We start from the raw sequence: 16,705 nt of genomic DNA on the forward strand, positions 1-16,705 counted from the left end.
GCGACTGTGTGTTTCTGGGTGGGGAGAGTGCCATTTTGTGTTGTTGTTGTTGTTACGCTAGAGATGCGTCGAGCGGGTGTGTTAGCGTGGTGTGTGTTCGTCCGTGAATGCTAATAAACGGCTGTGCTCCTCTGTCTCCTCCTTGTCTGAGCTCGCCACATTGGTGTCAGAAGTGGGATAGCTCACCCTTGCCGTAAGGGAGGGAGACATTTGGAGGCTGGAGCAAGCCGTCGAGGAGAGCATTCGCTGCCTGGGAAGCTGACGATTGAAGAGAGAGGAAGCGAGCGGCCATGTAAGTCCCCCGACGGGTCCTGACGGCGCGAGCGCACCGCGGACGCTAGGACAATGCTTCATGGGCTGCCTCCCATGAAGCAGGGAGCAGCTGACCAACCGGAGCCGTCGGCCGGGGGAGAGCCTGGGCTCCTTTGCATCGGATGTGTTGCTGTATGCTCGTCGTGGCTACCCGGAGTTCCCAGCAGCAGCCTGTGAGGAGCTGCTTTTCTGCGGGGACTTTTTCCAGAGTGACTACACCAACACGTCCGCCTGGCCATGCCTCAAACTCTCCGTGAGGCACTCCTTGAGGCTGAAAGGGCAGAGCTGGTGCTCGCCTCGCGACCTAACCAGCAGGTGACCCCCCAAACTACCCCCAAATCAGAACCGCAGACTGCGACAGGGAGGGGGAGGTCGCCAGAGATATGCCAGTTGCAGCCCTCTGCCCTGGAGGCGTCCCCGTCGACTGACTGACCGTTGCTACCGGTGCAATGAGCCTGGTCACGTGGCGCGCAACTGCCTGGCGCCCGCACCAAAGACCAGAACTATGTGGCCTCAGGGAAACAAGAGGGTGTAGTGAGGGGACCACCGCTCCAGCTTCCTGCCCCCCCTCCAAGAACGATGCACGGTGGTGGGCCTAGTCGGGCACCTCAAGGGACTCTACCTGAGCTGCTGTGATGAGGACCAGCCCTGCCGGGCCCTGGTGGATACGGGGTCTACCATTTCCCTAATATGACCTGGTGTGCTCCCTGGAACGTCTGGGCTGCTTGTGATGGGTTGGTCGCCCACCGACACCCAGCTGATGACGGTGATGGGGGAGAGAACTGACATGCTGGGGAAGAAACCGTTGCGGATCTGGAGCTGGTGCATGACTTCTGGCTTGCTGACATCCAAGACCAGTGCATCATCGGCCTTGATCTGCCGACCCGCTGGGGGCCTGCGTTAACACCGCGAAGCTGGCTATCACTCTTGGTACAGAGACTCTGGCCCTCCAGTGCGGTCAAAAGCAGGGAACGGAGGGGACCAGAGACAGACAAGCCGGGCAGGTGCCACTCAACAGACTTCGGACGCCGGTGGCTCTGGACCATCTCTACTTGCCTCAGGCCCAGCCTCTAGGCAAGACAAACCTCCCTCGACCAAGACAACCCAAGCTGTTGATGACCAGCGGCAGCGGTTGAGGTGCCTCCTGGACGAGAATGTGGACATTGTTGCCACTAGTGGCAAAGACTGCAGGCAGACGCGGCTGGTTCAGCGCACCATTGACACCGGCTCTGCTCAGCCCATCCGTCTGCGCTCACACCGGCTGCCCCTCTCGAAATGACAGGAGGAGCGGGCCCAGGAGGCACTGAGCGTGGCTACTGCTCAGGCCCAGCTAGCGGAGGGGGATGGCTCCCGTTGACCATGCAGCAGCTGAAGTGGGAGCAGGAGGCTGATGTGACGTTGGTTCAGGTGGGGGCCTGGCTGGAGGCGGCACGACGCCCAGGCTGGACAGGGGTGTCAGGACAGGGGCTCGAGGTGAAGGCCTACTACTCCCAGTAAAACAATCTCGAGACCCACAACGGCATCCTATACCGGAGATTGCGGTCCCCCGGTCAGGGCAGAGATCTCCTGCAGCTGTTGGTGCCTCGGTCGCTGCGGTTGCAGGTGCTCGAGCTTGTCCACGGCTTGGTGGGGGCCGGCCACTATGGGAATGCCAAAACTCTCCGCCGTCTCAGGGGATGGTTCTACTGGCCTGGTTCTCGACGGGATGTGGAACTTCACGTGCACTGCTGTGACACCTGCACGGCACGGAAAGGCCCCACTCAACGCCCCACTGCCCCCGTGCAGCAGTATCTGGTGGGGGCATCGATGGAGAGAGTGGGAGTGGACGTCCTAGGGCCTTTCCCCATAACCGAGTCAGGGAACCGGCGGCCATGGACTGCTACAGGAGGCGGAGGTAGCGGCCACGGGTGGTTCACGACTATGCCCACCAGACTAAGGCCAGCTCCGGAGTTCGACTGAAAGGAGCCTGCGACACCAGGTGCTGAGGGGGAGCTTTCGTGCCTGGCGACAAGGTTTGGGTGTACTGCCCAGTTCGCAAGAGAGGAGTGTCCCCCAAGCTCTGCAGCCACTGGCAAGGGCCGGGGGAGGTCGTGGAGCGGCTAACAGAAGTGGTGTAACGGGTCCGCATGCCAGGCCCGGGGCGCACGGTGTGTTGCACCAGGACAGACTCTCACCGTACCGATCGCTCGCTCCAGCAGCTGCCGGGGCAGGGGATGCTGGTGGCACCCCATGTTCTGATCCGAGTGACTCTTCCCCCGCCGGTCGAGTTCGGCCAGTGCGTCGAAAGAAGACACCTGGACATTTGCAGGACTTTGTGTTGGGTAATGGGGTTGTCGGGGACGACTGACCCCTTACGTGGGGGCTATGTAGCGGGTCAGGGCTGTTTAGGGTTTTGTTCTGACAGCTATGTTCTGTTGTTATGTTGCCATGTATACAGGTGACGCTCTCTCTCTGCGACTGTGTGTTTCTGGGTGGGGAGAGCGCCATTTTGTGTTGTTGTTGTTGTTGTTACACTAGAGGTGTGCCGAGCGGATGTGTTAGCGTGGTGTGTGTTTGTCCGTGAATGCTAATAAACGGCTGTGCTACCTGGCTAGCTAGCGGGGAGCAAGACCAAACGATACCTCTGTCTCCTCCTTATCTGAGCTCGCCACAATATTATATTTCCCTCCCTTCCTCTTTCCTTTTTTCCTGCCTTAGACATTGTCATACTATACCACATATAACGTAATAACTGAAATAACACAAATAGAAATAGAAATATATAAACAGCCAAAAGATTGACACGAACAAGAAGAGGTAGAGATTCTTGTAGAGATTCAAGTAGAGATTTTATATAGCTGTTCTTGGAAAAACTAAATGTCTTTGGTACTGAGGTGATTTCAGATCACAATTTTGATTGTCACAAAGGACAGGTTTTATTTAAACACACAAATTTTTTCATGGATTGTAATGTTTAACTGTTTAAGGATGAATTTTGTTTCTTTTAATCTCTATATACAATAATACATTATAAGCAGGTCAGTAGCGCTTCTTCTCCTCTCTCTTCCACTGCCAGTCCATCAGAAATGTATCAACTACTGTTCGGTCTGATTTTAGCCGAAACCTGACCTCTAATTACACAAATTTAGATTAGGACACAGGTTCAAGCTGGGTTGATAATTAAATACAAAGCATATCCTTTCTGATCTATGAGGGAATCAGGAGTACCTACCATCCTTTGGGTTTTACATCACAATGAGATCTGTAATATATAATGTCAATTCCCTCTGTTCATGAGACAAATAGATACTTTCCAATTCTAACTTTGAGAAGAGCTGGAATTTTACTCTGACGGCCTAATTTCAGAACTCCAATTCTTTCTCATCAGTTTCTGATGAGAGAGAGAGAGAGAGAGAGAGAGAGAGAGAGAGAGAGAGAGAGAGAGAGATTACAGGAGAGAATGTGAACATTGAGCTTGTGGCATTAAGAGAAAGTCTACTGACTTACCCATAAATGCAGGAGATGTCAATGACCACGTCAATCATATCACAACACAGTTCATACGTCTGCATATCTACTGGACTGCTGTCTGTAGCGATGTAAATCTTGCTGCCTACGTCAAACAAGAAGGCCTTTTCAATACCCGAGTTCTGAAATCAGAGGCAGAGAAACAAAAGAGAAAAGTAGTTATGGATTTTTTTCTATATAAATACCATTCTATTCATGACCATTCTATGCAGCCAGAATAGTTGCTTTAACAATTAGAGTACTAAAAGGCTGTCCCCCCCAAAAAAGCAAAGGAAAAAGACAACTGCACTGCTGAGTTCTTATTAACACCAGAATACTTTTCCCACCATCATTATCAAGTGCATTTGTGACAAAGAGGGCGGCATTCTCCCTCTCTCTCCCTCTCTTTCTCACACAGTCTATAGGAAGATTGGTGATTGGGTTTTTTTGTCTTTTACAGGGGCAGCAGTTGGCATTCATCATTCCCCCCCATAGTGACAGACGTAGCGATACCGAATTCAATTAAATTTTATTTATACAGCGCCAAATCACAACAACAGTCGCCTCAAGGCGATTTATATTGAATGACAGGAACATCAGGAAGAAGGAACACGAGAAGCAGGAGAAGTTCCAAGGGCTCAGAGAAGAAGAGTGCAGTCCTAGGAACAGCTAAGATACTGTACAGGACCTGGGAGCTTGAAGGTTAGCCTGCTAGGTTACACTTTGTTAAGAATAATCATTTGTATTAGATTTTATTTATCATATTTTTACCTTGTCCCTTCACTGTATGGAAACCAAGTGTTTCTTGCTGTCAATCCAAACTCTTTCCTAGGAACCTCTATGGACTCAGAAGCCTTCATCACGGAATGATGTCTGCCTTGTCCTATTGTAGAGGCTCCACATTTGTGTCTCCAGCAGACATTGCTCAATGGGCATACTGGAGGAAAGTTATCTGTGGTGATGCTGCATCTTGTCGTTCTGAATCTACTGCACAACTGGACAGATTCTTTCCCCAGATTATATTGAACGTCTTCCGTTGTTTGTCTCCCTGTGTGAACTGTTATGAATATTGCATAGTTCATGTGGGCATCAGAAATGCAGAAGGTCTTCAGGCCACACTTGAGGCTTCAGGCACGTATTATGAATTGCTGTCTCAATGCCAAATGTATGGTGTCTGCTAATTCCTACTGTATAAAACAGTCTTCTGAAGAGGTGACACTGTTGCCCACAAAATATATATTCCTGACAGTCACAGTTGATAAGGAGAAAAAGTTCTCATGAAATTCCATAGGACATTAATGCGATCCATTTTTGGCTCACTTACGAAGTTTGGGGTAGTAATGCAAAAACTACAGTTCTCTAAAATGTATAAAAGGGTTAGGGATCTGATACCATAAAAATTGAAATGGCATAATGTTAAGTCAAATTGTTGAATATTGTCATTGTGTTTCTTAAATTTGTAAAGTCTTGGTTCAAACTATAGGATCAAAGCCATTCCTTTGATCCTGACCACCTCTCCAGCCACTCTGTGCTGGGGGAGGTTTTATTGCAGATACATTCTCTCTGGAAGATCTGTTTCTTCTGTTGTAAGCTTCCTGCTTTTATGATCCTTTTGGTGAGCAGGAGGTCTCTCTCTCACACACACACACACACACACACACACACACACACACACACACACACACACACACACACACACACACACGCGTTCCTGCACATGCATACAGGTGCACACACATACATACACATAGTGCCTTGTTTTAGAACCATTGGGGGGTTTTACAGTGGAAGGTGCTTGTGTTGTGCTGTGATGTGTATTGTAACTGTCATGGGAATAAATAGCTGCGATGAGGGCTACTCTTTGAAGGATGTGGGCTAGAGACAGGTGATGAGCATTGCTCCACTGCCTGGTTCTGACTAAAACTAAATAATAACTTTTCATTACAATGATATTGCAAGAAAACAGCCTTACTGGGTAATTTTTGGCCCACTTTTCTCCAAACTATTTCTCTAGGCTAAATGATGGATTTTCTAAAAGTGTGATACACCATTTCCTCTCCAGCTTACGAGTTATCTGCTTTAAGGTGCGTGTTTGAGAATTATACCAGGAGTCAAGTACTTCTGATTTCAGGCGTTAGTTTTCACAGGAGCTACAGTATCCAGAATCGTACGTAGTGAAGAGTCAAATATATTAACAAGATGATCGACCTCTGTTGGAGTAGCGTTCAGATAGCTGCTCTGCTCTGTGTTGGTACAGGGCATTGAAGATGATAACAGTGGGTGGATTATATTCTTAAACTTAGTTACAGCGTTTTCAGTAAGACATCTACTGTGATAAAGTCTACTCTCCACTGCTGTGTATTCAATTATTGTAAATGTAAATGTTATCAGGAAATGATCAGACAGGAGAGGGTTTTCAGGAAACTGTTAAATGTTCAGTTTCTATGCCATATGTTAAAACAAGATCTAGAGTGTGATTAAAGTGGTGGGTGGGTTCTTTTACATTTTGAGAGAAGCCAATTGAGTCTAATAACAGATTAAATGCCATGTTGAGGCTGTCACTTTTAGCATCTACATGGATGTTAAAATCAGCCACAATAATGATTTTACCTGAGCTGAGAACTAAATCAGATAAAAAGTCTGAGAAATTTGGGAGGGGACCAGGAGTGACATTACAGACAGAAGAGTGAAAAGAATTATCAAAAATGTTGTCTCTGATCCAAGGACCACTTGTGGACAGTTACAGGAAGACCTGAAATCAGCAGTTACAATTGTAAAATAATTATAGAAAAACAATAAAGAAAACAATAAGTAATGCACTCAACTGCCATGGCCTGTATGCATACTCATCACACAAGACCCCCACTGCTGAATAAAAAACATAAAAAAGCATGTTTAAAGTTTGCTGAAATACATTTAGACAAGCCTGTGAAATACTGGGGGAATACAGTCTGGTCAGATGAGACCAAAATTGAACTCTTTGGATACTATAATAACACATGACACTATGTTTGGAGGTCAAAAGGCACTGCATATCAACCCAAGAACACTATACCAACAGTGAAGTTTAGAGGTGGGAATATCATGGTGTCGGGCCATTTTGCAACATATGGCAGTGTGTACTTCATGTACACGTACTTCATATAACTGAAGGAAGAATAAATGGAAAAATGTACCGAGACATTCTTGATACAAATCTGCTGCCCTCTACCATGATGATGAAGATGAAACAAGGTTGGATGTTTCAGCAAGACGATGATACCAAACGCACAGCCAAAGAAACTCTCTGTAGGTTTCAGAGAAAGAAAGTAAAGCTGCTAGAATATCCCAGCAAATGGCCAGGCCTGACCTGAAAGTTCATAGATGGGTTCCAAAGAACCTTGAGGATGTGAAGACTGTTTGTGTGGAAGAATAGGCAAAAAAATAACCAACCAAGCCTTTTGTACAAAGTTCAATGATTTATCCATGTGTCAATTCTCATTATTACACATATTTTATGGACATCTGTGGTTTGATTTCTTTGCATGTGTGGATTGGATAGGTTATTAGAGACATCTGGTGACAATTTCTTGTCAATACTACCCTTAGAAATATATTTACTTAGAAAGTTGGTGACATGCTCAATACTTATTTAACCTGCTAAAACATTTAGATCGCAAACAGACAGCAGTCAACCAGGTAATAACCACTATTGGTAAATACCTGGAAAAGGAAGAAACTGATTCTGTGCTACACATGAGTTCAGATCAAGAGTAACTGTCACATGGGCACATAGCCAGTCTAGGAGTAAGAATTCTGGCTGGTTTATAGAGGATCAAATACTAATTTTATTCAATAACTTACTGTTTTTTTATACATTTATTTGACGGCAGGGTAAACAGACAACATGTGAGTTTGTCTTTTTAGCCAAAAATCTTAATGGGATGACATGAATATTTGATCCTTATACACACAGAAATACCCCATGGTGTCCAGTGAAGACCCCGTGTAATGCTGGAAGTAAGACTTACTTTCATTCAGTTTGTCAGATCTGACATTTACATATCTCTGTGTGCAGGCCTATTCACAGTGTGCAGCTTTTCTCAGCTGCTAGAGATACTATCATCCCGCAGATATCACAGACGTTTTCAAAGCTTACACGCTCTGGAATTTTAAGCAAATCAAAGAAAATAGATTTTTATCAACTCCAACAATAATACTACATTTTGTTTCAAGTGCTCAAGACAAAATGCTTGGAAATTAATAATGCTTAAATCCCTAAAATAAATAAATAAATGAATAAATAAATAAATAAAACACAGACAAAAACCTTCATCTGTCCTCATTCTGGATTTGGGTATTAATGAAGCTGCAGAAAGATGTTTTGAAGTTGTGTAATGTCATAATAGAATATATATCTTACCAGGAAAAGCTGTATAAACCCTACTTTAGAGCTGAAAGTTTATGCTCTCCCCCGTTCGAGGACATTGGTTTAACCCAGTAGTATTACCTGTGCTAACTAATATAGCAAAGGCAGAAAGATTTGTCTAAGGTGAACTGTTCATTCTACACATAGATATTTATATTCCGATGCATCTCCCAGGACCTCAGAGAAGTCCCTACCTCATTTGGCAGAATGACAATTAGGCCAAAGATCCAGCTAAGTCCATAAATAGCAATACTGAGACACAAAAAGCACAATGCTGCAATTACTTTTCAGTTTTAACTTAGATTGGATGAAAACTCATGAATGAAAGAGCTGAGCTGTGAATAGCTCAACAATAACCACTGATACAGCAAGTAATGATTTTTGACTCTTTAATATCCTCCTAAAAACAGAGGAAAAATAATTTTCCCATTGAACTTTTTTTTATAATTCCCTTCCTCTTTAGAGCAAAAAGAGCCCAAATAACACATCAAATATCAGTGGAAAGCCCGAGATGTCCTCTTAAGCACATCAGGACTTAGTATTTAGCTCAAATAAGTCCAAAGACTTTTTTTTTTCTTTAAATGGTCCATTACAGAGGAGATAAATGAATAGGTTGGTTCTCAGCAGGATATGCCATCGTACACTGAAGTTGACCTTATACATTTCTACCATCTAGTGGCTGTTGTAAAGCACAAAAAGGCATGCACATAAAAATTTAGTTACCTGCACATTCCAACTTCAATCAGAAAAGCACACATTAGGTTTGTACAGAGGGTTGACCTAAACATTTAGTAAGTTAGTAAGTAAAATTTATTTATATAGCACTTTTCACAGATAAAAATCACAAAGTGCTCCACAATAAAACCAGAATTATAAATAAAATAATATAAAATAATGACAAAATTAATTAAAAGCTGGTTTGTATAAAAATGTCTTCAGATGCTTTTTAAAGGAGTAAGTGGAGTCTAAACAGCATAAAGACAACAGAAGACAGTTCCACAGCCTTGGTGCCAGTGCCTGAAAAGCCTGAACCCCACGTGTTTTGAACCTAGGACGTGGGACTAACAGTAACCTCTGACCTGAAGACCTAAGTCTAAGACCTATGAAGCATGAGGTTTCAACAGGTCAGAGATGTACTGGGGAGCTTCACCATGAAGAGCTCTAAAAGTTACGACTAAAATTTTAAAATGAACCCTAAAATTTACTGGCAACCAATGAAGAGAAGCCAGAACTGGAGTAATGTGTGACCTCTTGTTTGTGCCAGTTAAAAGTCTGCACAGTCTGAAGGCGATCCAGAGCTGATTTGCTGAGACAAGTAAAAAGACCATTACAATAATCCAGTTGCATGCTGTTCACTCAGTGATGCTGTAAGTGTGTTTGTGTGCAAGAAAAGCGAACTACTCACAGATATAAAGATGTTAAGCAGATTTTCCAGCGTTGGCAGCTGTGGGATGAGCTTTTGGACCACTTTGCTGAAGGCCTCAAATATGGAGTGGTCATATATGCTGGTTAAATAAAAGCTGCAGGGTTAGAAAGAGAAATATGAATCAGAACTGGGGTTTTTTTACCCATTAATAAAAAGACAGCAGTTTAGAGTTTTCAAATCTAGGAAAGGAGGCAGAGCCTTCAGCTGTATGGCCCTCTACTATGGAAGCAGCTCTTAGTTTGAAAAGACAGTAGGGAGACAGACACCTTCTTTACTTTTAGGATTAGGCATAAAACGTTTTTATTTTGATAAAGGATACAGTTAGTCAGGTGACCCTTAACCCTCCCTTAGTTATGCTACAAAAGGCTTAAGCTGTTGGGGGCTTCCTATAATGCACTTAGTGTTCTTCACTCACCTATATTTAGTCTGTGTGTTTATATACCACTTGAGTTTATTTCTGTGAGGTGTTTCCTATTGAAAAGAAATTTGTCTTTCCCACTGTCGCCAAGTGCTTACACATAGGGGGTTATATCAATGTTGGGATTTCTTTCTAATATTGTATTCTTTACCTTACAATATAAACCACCTTGAGGTGAGTGTTTTCATATAAAATTGAATCAAACTGAACCGAATCAAAAGAGTTTCAAGATCCAATAATTGCAGTTTCTGCAATTTAAAAAGAAGCTGGTAACAACCCATCCAATCAACACATGCAAAGAAATCAAACCATATATGTCCATAAATTAAGTTATGTGTAATAATGAGGCGGAAACCTTACTGAAATGTATTTAAGACTTTGTTGGTGATAGCTTCAAGTAAACTAGTTGTATGCATTGCGCAGGTATGATTTTGCCCCATTCTTCTATACAATCAGTCTTCAAATCCTGAAGGTTCTGTAGGCCTCTTCTATGAAATTTGAGCTTTAGCTGTTTGCCAGAGATTTTCAGCTACATTCAGGTTAGGCTGGCCATTGGTTGGGCCATTCTCTGAAACCTATAGATTTTCCTTGGCTGTGTTTGGGATCATTGTCTTGCTGAAACGTCCACCCTCATTTCATCTTCATCATACTGCAGATGGCAGCAGATTTCTATCACTGTTCCAGGGCCAGTCTGTCAGTGAATACTATTATTCCTGTCAAACAATCTTTTTGTAGGTTCAGTGGTTCACTGCAGTGCCTGGTAAAGATACCATTTAACATTGCTTTCTTGCCAAGTTATCAGTTATGTGTAGACAAAACATTAATTTATACCTGGAGTTAGAAGATGTTTTGTGCTTGAATGATTCATATGTCAGTGTTAGGAGGTTTAACAAAAAAACATTCCTCTAAAAATGGGTGGATACACAGGGTTTCCAACTGCTTGTGTTCTGGTTCTATTCCTATATAAAAGGCATTGAAAAGCACCTGTTGTGGAAGTTTTCCATTAAGTAAAGCCTGCAGACAAGCGGTGAGCGGTAGCTAACATTCTTTAATCAAAACAAAGAACAGACAACCAAGCTTGATGGAGAGCCTGCATGATCGCGGGGCAGACGGTCAGCAGAGTCTCCCTGAGCCTAGCATGGCTCTCAGTTAAATACCTTCTCCAGGAACAAAAGGCAGTACACAGCTGTTTCACACCTTAAGGTTCACACTCCCTTGCTACTCGATATATCGAGTTTTTTTAAAAAAGATCTATATATTTTTATACGAGCTATAAGACAATATCGTTTATATCGATATAGTATATGTTACGTTATAATTATACTTGTGGAGCCGCAAGTTTGCCTCTCTTTCGTCCACTTTTGTCTCTACGCAACGTTACTGGGCCTCTGAACACAACTCCCCCTCCCCCATAGCTTCACCTGCAGGCAACACCAAGATGGACACGGCAAATCTCTGTTAACGAGTTACCGCGGATCGCTCCGTGCGTGGGGCTGGACGGCGTCAACGTGTTAGCGCGCTAACCGCGCTAACGACATGCAGGGGCTGCACAGCCTAAAATCCTTTTATTTTCTCAAAAATCGACAGTGCGCCTTATGTATGAATTCTGGTTGTGCTTACTTTCCGCGAACTGATTTTATGTGGTACACGGCGCTCAGCAATCTGTCAAAAAATGTTTTAGTACGACTTTGCTAAGCTACGGAGCTGCACTGTTTGATGGATTGTTGGAGCATTACGACTACCGTGGTCTGGAGCCTCGCGGAGCAATACGTACTGTGCTTCAACGTAATATTACCGTATTGTGTGTGTATAAGGACCATAAATGGCACCTATTAAGAGACATGGTTACGGAGCGGATTTCAAACTCCAGGCTGTCAGTCACCCAGTAGAACTTGGGAATAGAGCAGCTCTGAAATCTGTCTGTCTTTGTTATCATGCTCAGCATCTTTTAGTTTACATTTTGACTCCACAATTGTGAGCTTTTTGTTATGCACAAAAACAACATTGTTTGTTTTTGTGCATAACAGATGTACCTGTGTGACATCTGGGACACAGCTTTGACTAAGAACTCTTTTTTTTCTTACCTAAAATATCAAGATATATATCGTATATTGCCATCCAGCTAAAAAATATCAAGATATGAATTTTGGGTCATATTGCCCAGTCCTACTTGCTACCTCCCAGAGTCGTCGAAGAGACAAAAGATTCTTCCTGTGGAGTTGTCTGCTTCCCCCCAACTTCCTTACCGGACCCCCCACCATCTGTCTAACTGCATGAGTGTGAGACATGCTAAAATTCAGTGGCACTAAGGCATTATACAATAAAATAATGTGAATAATACATAAATACAAGAAATTCTTATACACACCATTGTCACTTTGCAGTTAAATATACTATGCTACACTAACTATGGCGGAATATGTCTAATATGGAGGAATTTCTGAATTTACAAATCTGAGGTTGTGGATAGACTGAAACTCCTGGACCCTGACATCTCCACTGAGAAGGAATTGAATGGTGTATGAGACACATTCAAAAGCATACTATAAATAATTGACTTCTCTTTGAACTGGAAGACAGTGGCATTGCCACAACAGAGGAAAAAGTCTTAAACTAGGAAAAACCTCCCTATTTGGATGCAAGGGAGGATTTAGATGCTGTGAGTCTTGCTTGCTCTGAGGAGAGATTCATTATGGCAGCGTACTGTCACTGAGAGAAAAGCTGAACTATCGATAATTTCTACAAGACAGTGCTGGATTTTTTTGTAGAGTTTTTGAAGTTTACTATATCGCAGTGGTTCCCAAAGTGGGGGGCGCACAGCCATTGCAGGGGGCCGTGGTATGAATAAAAAAAAAGACAAATAGTAGTGGTAGCTGCTTCTACACTGCTAGCATAATGGACAGGTTTTTGACAGGGCTCCCACACAAACACAAAGTGGAAGATGAAGCATCGCCAAATATGCTTCCAAACCAACTTCCTTTCAAGCCAAAGACTAGAAAATATAATGAAGCACACCTTGCCTTTGGCTTCACCTGCACAACAATGGGTAATGAAGGCACAAAGTTTTCTTTGTTAAGATGATCCCACACTGCTTGATGATGAGTTTCAGGCTCTGAGCAGACCAATCCATGACTGATAAAGTTCCAAGGTTCAAGGTTCAAGGTTCTTTATTTGTCACATGCATAGTTATACAAGTATAACACACAGTGAAATGTAGCCTGACACGCTCCTCGACATGTGCAAAAGTTGGGGGGGGGGGGGGTGTAGAGGAAGAACATTATATATATCTACATATAGTATATACACTGGGTGAATGTGCAGTAGTAGCAGCAAGCAGGTGAATTCTGTACATTAATATGAATAGACATCTGACTATTTTACAGGATAGACAATATAAACATATTTAAAATTAAAGGAATTTGAAATGTACATTGTGCCTTGGTTTAGAGTGTTTGGAAGAGAGTCCTGTCTCAGTCAATTATAGATGATGTGAGAGGGCGGGTGTGTGTGTTTAGGGCACGGATGGCTTGGGGATAGAAGCTCCTCTTGAGTCTCTCTGTCCTTGCCCGGAAGATGCGGAACCTTCTACCAGATTGCAGAAGTTGGAACAGTTTGTTGCCAGGATGGGACGCGTCCTTCAGTATCTGCGCTGCTCTAGTCCGGCATCTCCTGGTGTAGGTGTCCTGAAGCGGGGGGAGAGCAATCCTGCAGCAGCGTTCTGCTGTACGGCTCACTCTCTGGAGAGCTTTTTGGTCCTTCACACAGCTGTTCCCAAACCACGATGTCATGTTCTGTGTGAGGATGCTCTCCACAGCGCCTGTATAGAAAATCCTGAGGATCTTTGGAGAGACCCTGAACTTCCTCAGTTGTCGTAGGTGATACACCGGCGCTGCCTAGCCTTTTTGGTCTGGACCTGAATGTGGGCAGCCCATGTCAGGTCTGAGGAGATGTGGACACCAAGATACTTGAAGGACTGCACCCTCTCCACTGGAGCTCCATTGATGATAATGGGCTTGTAGTCTCTGTGCTGACCCCTTCTGAAGTCCACCACCAGCTCCTTGGTCTTGCTGACGTTCAGCTGGAGGTGGTTGTCCTGGCACCACGATGCCAGATTCTTCACTTCATCCATGTAGGCCGCCTCATCGTTGTTGGAGATGGCACCCAACACCACTGTGTCGTCAGCAAACTTCACAATGGTGTTGGAGCCGTGGGTGGCCACACAGTCTGAAGTGTAGAGGGAGTAGAGCAGTGGCGAGAGGACACATCCCTGAGGTGCTCCTGTGTTGATGGTGATGCTGTTGGAGAAGCACCTGCCCACCCTCACCACCTGAGTTCTGCCAGTGAGGAAGTCCAACACCCATGCACACAGACGGCTGTTAAGTCCCAGTTCCCTCAGCTTTGTGAACAGTCTGCAGGGCACTATTGTGTTAAACGCTGAACTGTAATCAACAAACAGCATTCGCACATAGTTACCCTGTTTCTTGTCCACATGGCTGAGAGTGGTGTGTAGGACGTGGGCGATGGCATCCTCTGTGGATCTGTTGGATCTGTAGGCGAACTGCAGCGGATCTGTGGTGTCTGGGATGGAGGAGGAGATGATGTTCTTCAGCAGCCTCTCAAACACCTTCATTACTACTGAGGTCAGTGCAACTGGCCGGTAATCGTTCAGGGATGAGGGTTTGCTGTTCTTGGGCACAGGGATGATGGTGGATCTTTTGAAGCATGTGGGGACCACAGACTTCGCCAGGGACTCGTTGAAGATGTAAGTGAACACACCTGCTAGCTGGTCAGCACAGCAGCGCAGCAGACGGCCGGTGATGCCGTCTGGCCCCGCCGCTTTCCTTGTGTTCACTCTCCTCAGTGCCGCTCGGACGTCATGCTCCGCGATGCTGGTCACCGGTCTCTCGCTGATGACGTCACTGTCCTCGGTAGTCAGGCGGTAGATAGCATTAGCCGCCTGGCTAACCTCGAAACGGGCGTAGAACCGATTCAGCTCGTTGGTGAATGCAGAGTCGGCGTTGATCGGCGCAGTGTCCCTGGCTTTGTAGTCCGTAATGGTGCGTAGTCCGTGCCACATACTCCGTGTGTCGCCCTGGTGGAAGCGGGACTCCACACGTTCCCGGTACCGGCGTTTGGCATCTCTCACTGCGCGCCGCACGCCGTATGAGGCCGCTTTGTAGGCGCTCATATCGCCAGTGGCGAGACCCGCGTTGTAGGAGGCGGTCCTGGCGTTTACTGCAGTGCGGATCGATCTGTCCATCCACGGTTTCTGGTTTGGGAATGTGGTGACTCTCGCAGTGGGGATAATCTCCTCCGCTAGCATGTTGACGAAGCATACTGCTACTTCCGTAAACTCGTTGATGTCGACTGCGCATGCTCTGAACATGTCCCAGTCTACGTCGTTGAGTGCGTCCTGTAGCGTAGCTTCTGATTGGGCAGTCCACCGTTTTACCTCCCTCATGGTTACTTCTTCCCTCCGTATGCTTTGTTTATACTGGGGAATGAGGAAGATGGCGTTGTGGTCAGACTTCCCAAAAGCCGGGTGTGAGACAGCTTTGTAGCCCTGCTTGTATGGCGTGTAGCAGTGATCCAAAATCCGATCCCCTCTCGTTGGACACGAGACTGTGTGTTTTTCTATCTGGGTATGCTTTTACTGCATTGGCAGTGTGTTTGAGATCACTGTCACACTGAAAAATGAAGCTGTTATCACTTAGATGCTTTGAAGATGATGTAGCATTGTGGATCAACATCTGATGGAACTTTTCTGTGTTCATAGTTCCATAATTATTGAAAAGATCCCCAACACCACTGGCTGAAATGCAGCTCCACAACAGAGGGCCCATTGTCTTTTAGGGCATTTTTATAAACCTGTAGTTTGTTTACTCTGGTCTGAAACAGTTAAGTTGTAAACTTGTAGCTTTTCCCTGTAAATTCAGTTGATTTTCACACAGAAAAATCCAATTGAACTCCAAACAAACTGTAAGGAGTCTAAATTCCACCTGGACACCAGCTCTTTTACCTCTCCTCCTCCGTGATTTGCGTGGACCCAAAAGGGTGCTGTTGGCGACATCTGTCAAAAATCCAGACACCGGCGGCGGAGGAGGGAAGAAGCCATTGTATGAAGGAGCGATATCCAGGCCCACCATAGAGGAGCGAATAGATAGTAGTGTCAGACGATCATAGACTAGGGCAGGCAATACATCAGAGACAAAAACGGAGAGCAGGACAGTCAGAAACAGCAGCATAACAGAGCGAGGGAAACTGCAGCCAGCAGCAGCAAGGCCGAACACAGGCGCCATCATACCGGAGATGGTATGGTAAATTTACAACCTACACCTGATTGTTGGGTCGGCTCAAGGCGGAATCATGTTCACACTGTAAACTAACCACCCTGGAGTTCGTTATGAACTGGGCTGAGACCACCAACTCCAAAGCATAATGGGGTGGTTTTTTTCTCTTTGGTTGACACCTAAGTTTTATTACTCTGCTCACATCTGCTTAAGTGAACCGCACTGTGACCAACACATACATAGTATCACAGGGTTTGTGGCATTTTGTTCTCAGTGATTTTAGTTTTCAGACTGCTGTGCAGTTTTTCACCTGTCTTGTTCCCAACAATCTCCTGATATAAGGAAAAACTGATTATTCAATCAGC

General features: G+C 45.0%; 1 protein-coding gene across 2 annotated transcripts in view; it reads right to left on the bottom strand.

Annotated features, from left to right (window-relative positions):
• Positions 1 to 16,705, bottom strand: part of rragd (ras-related GTP binding D) — a 69,359-nt gene that overhangs the window by 23,003 nt on the left and 29,651 nt on the right. For both annotated transcript variants that reach the window (XM_086274526.1, XM_086274527.1), the window contains exons 4-5: positions 9,612 to 9,726; positions 3,799 to 3,941 (exon numbers count right to left, since the gene is read on the bottom strand). In XM_086274526.1, the coding sequence (XP_086130652.1) occupies positions 3,799 to 3,941; positions 9,612 to 9,726 (258 nt within the window). The remainder of the gene's footprint in view (positions 1 to 3,798; positions 3,942 to 9,611; positions 9,727 to 16,705) is intronic.

This window comes from Aulonocara sp. 'chitande type north' Nkhata Bay, linkage group LG19, assembly GCF_057382095.1.
Source record: "Aulonocara sp. 'chitande type north' Nkhata Bay isolate Kocher_YH1m ecotype deep benthic linkage group LG19, A_spYH_male_GT1.1, whole genome shotgun sequence".
Classification (NCBI taxonomy): domain Eukaryota; kingdom Metazoa; phylum Chordata; class Actinopteri; order Cichliformes; family Cichlidae; genus Aulonocara; species Aulonocara sp. 'chitande type north' Nkhata Bay.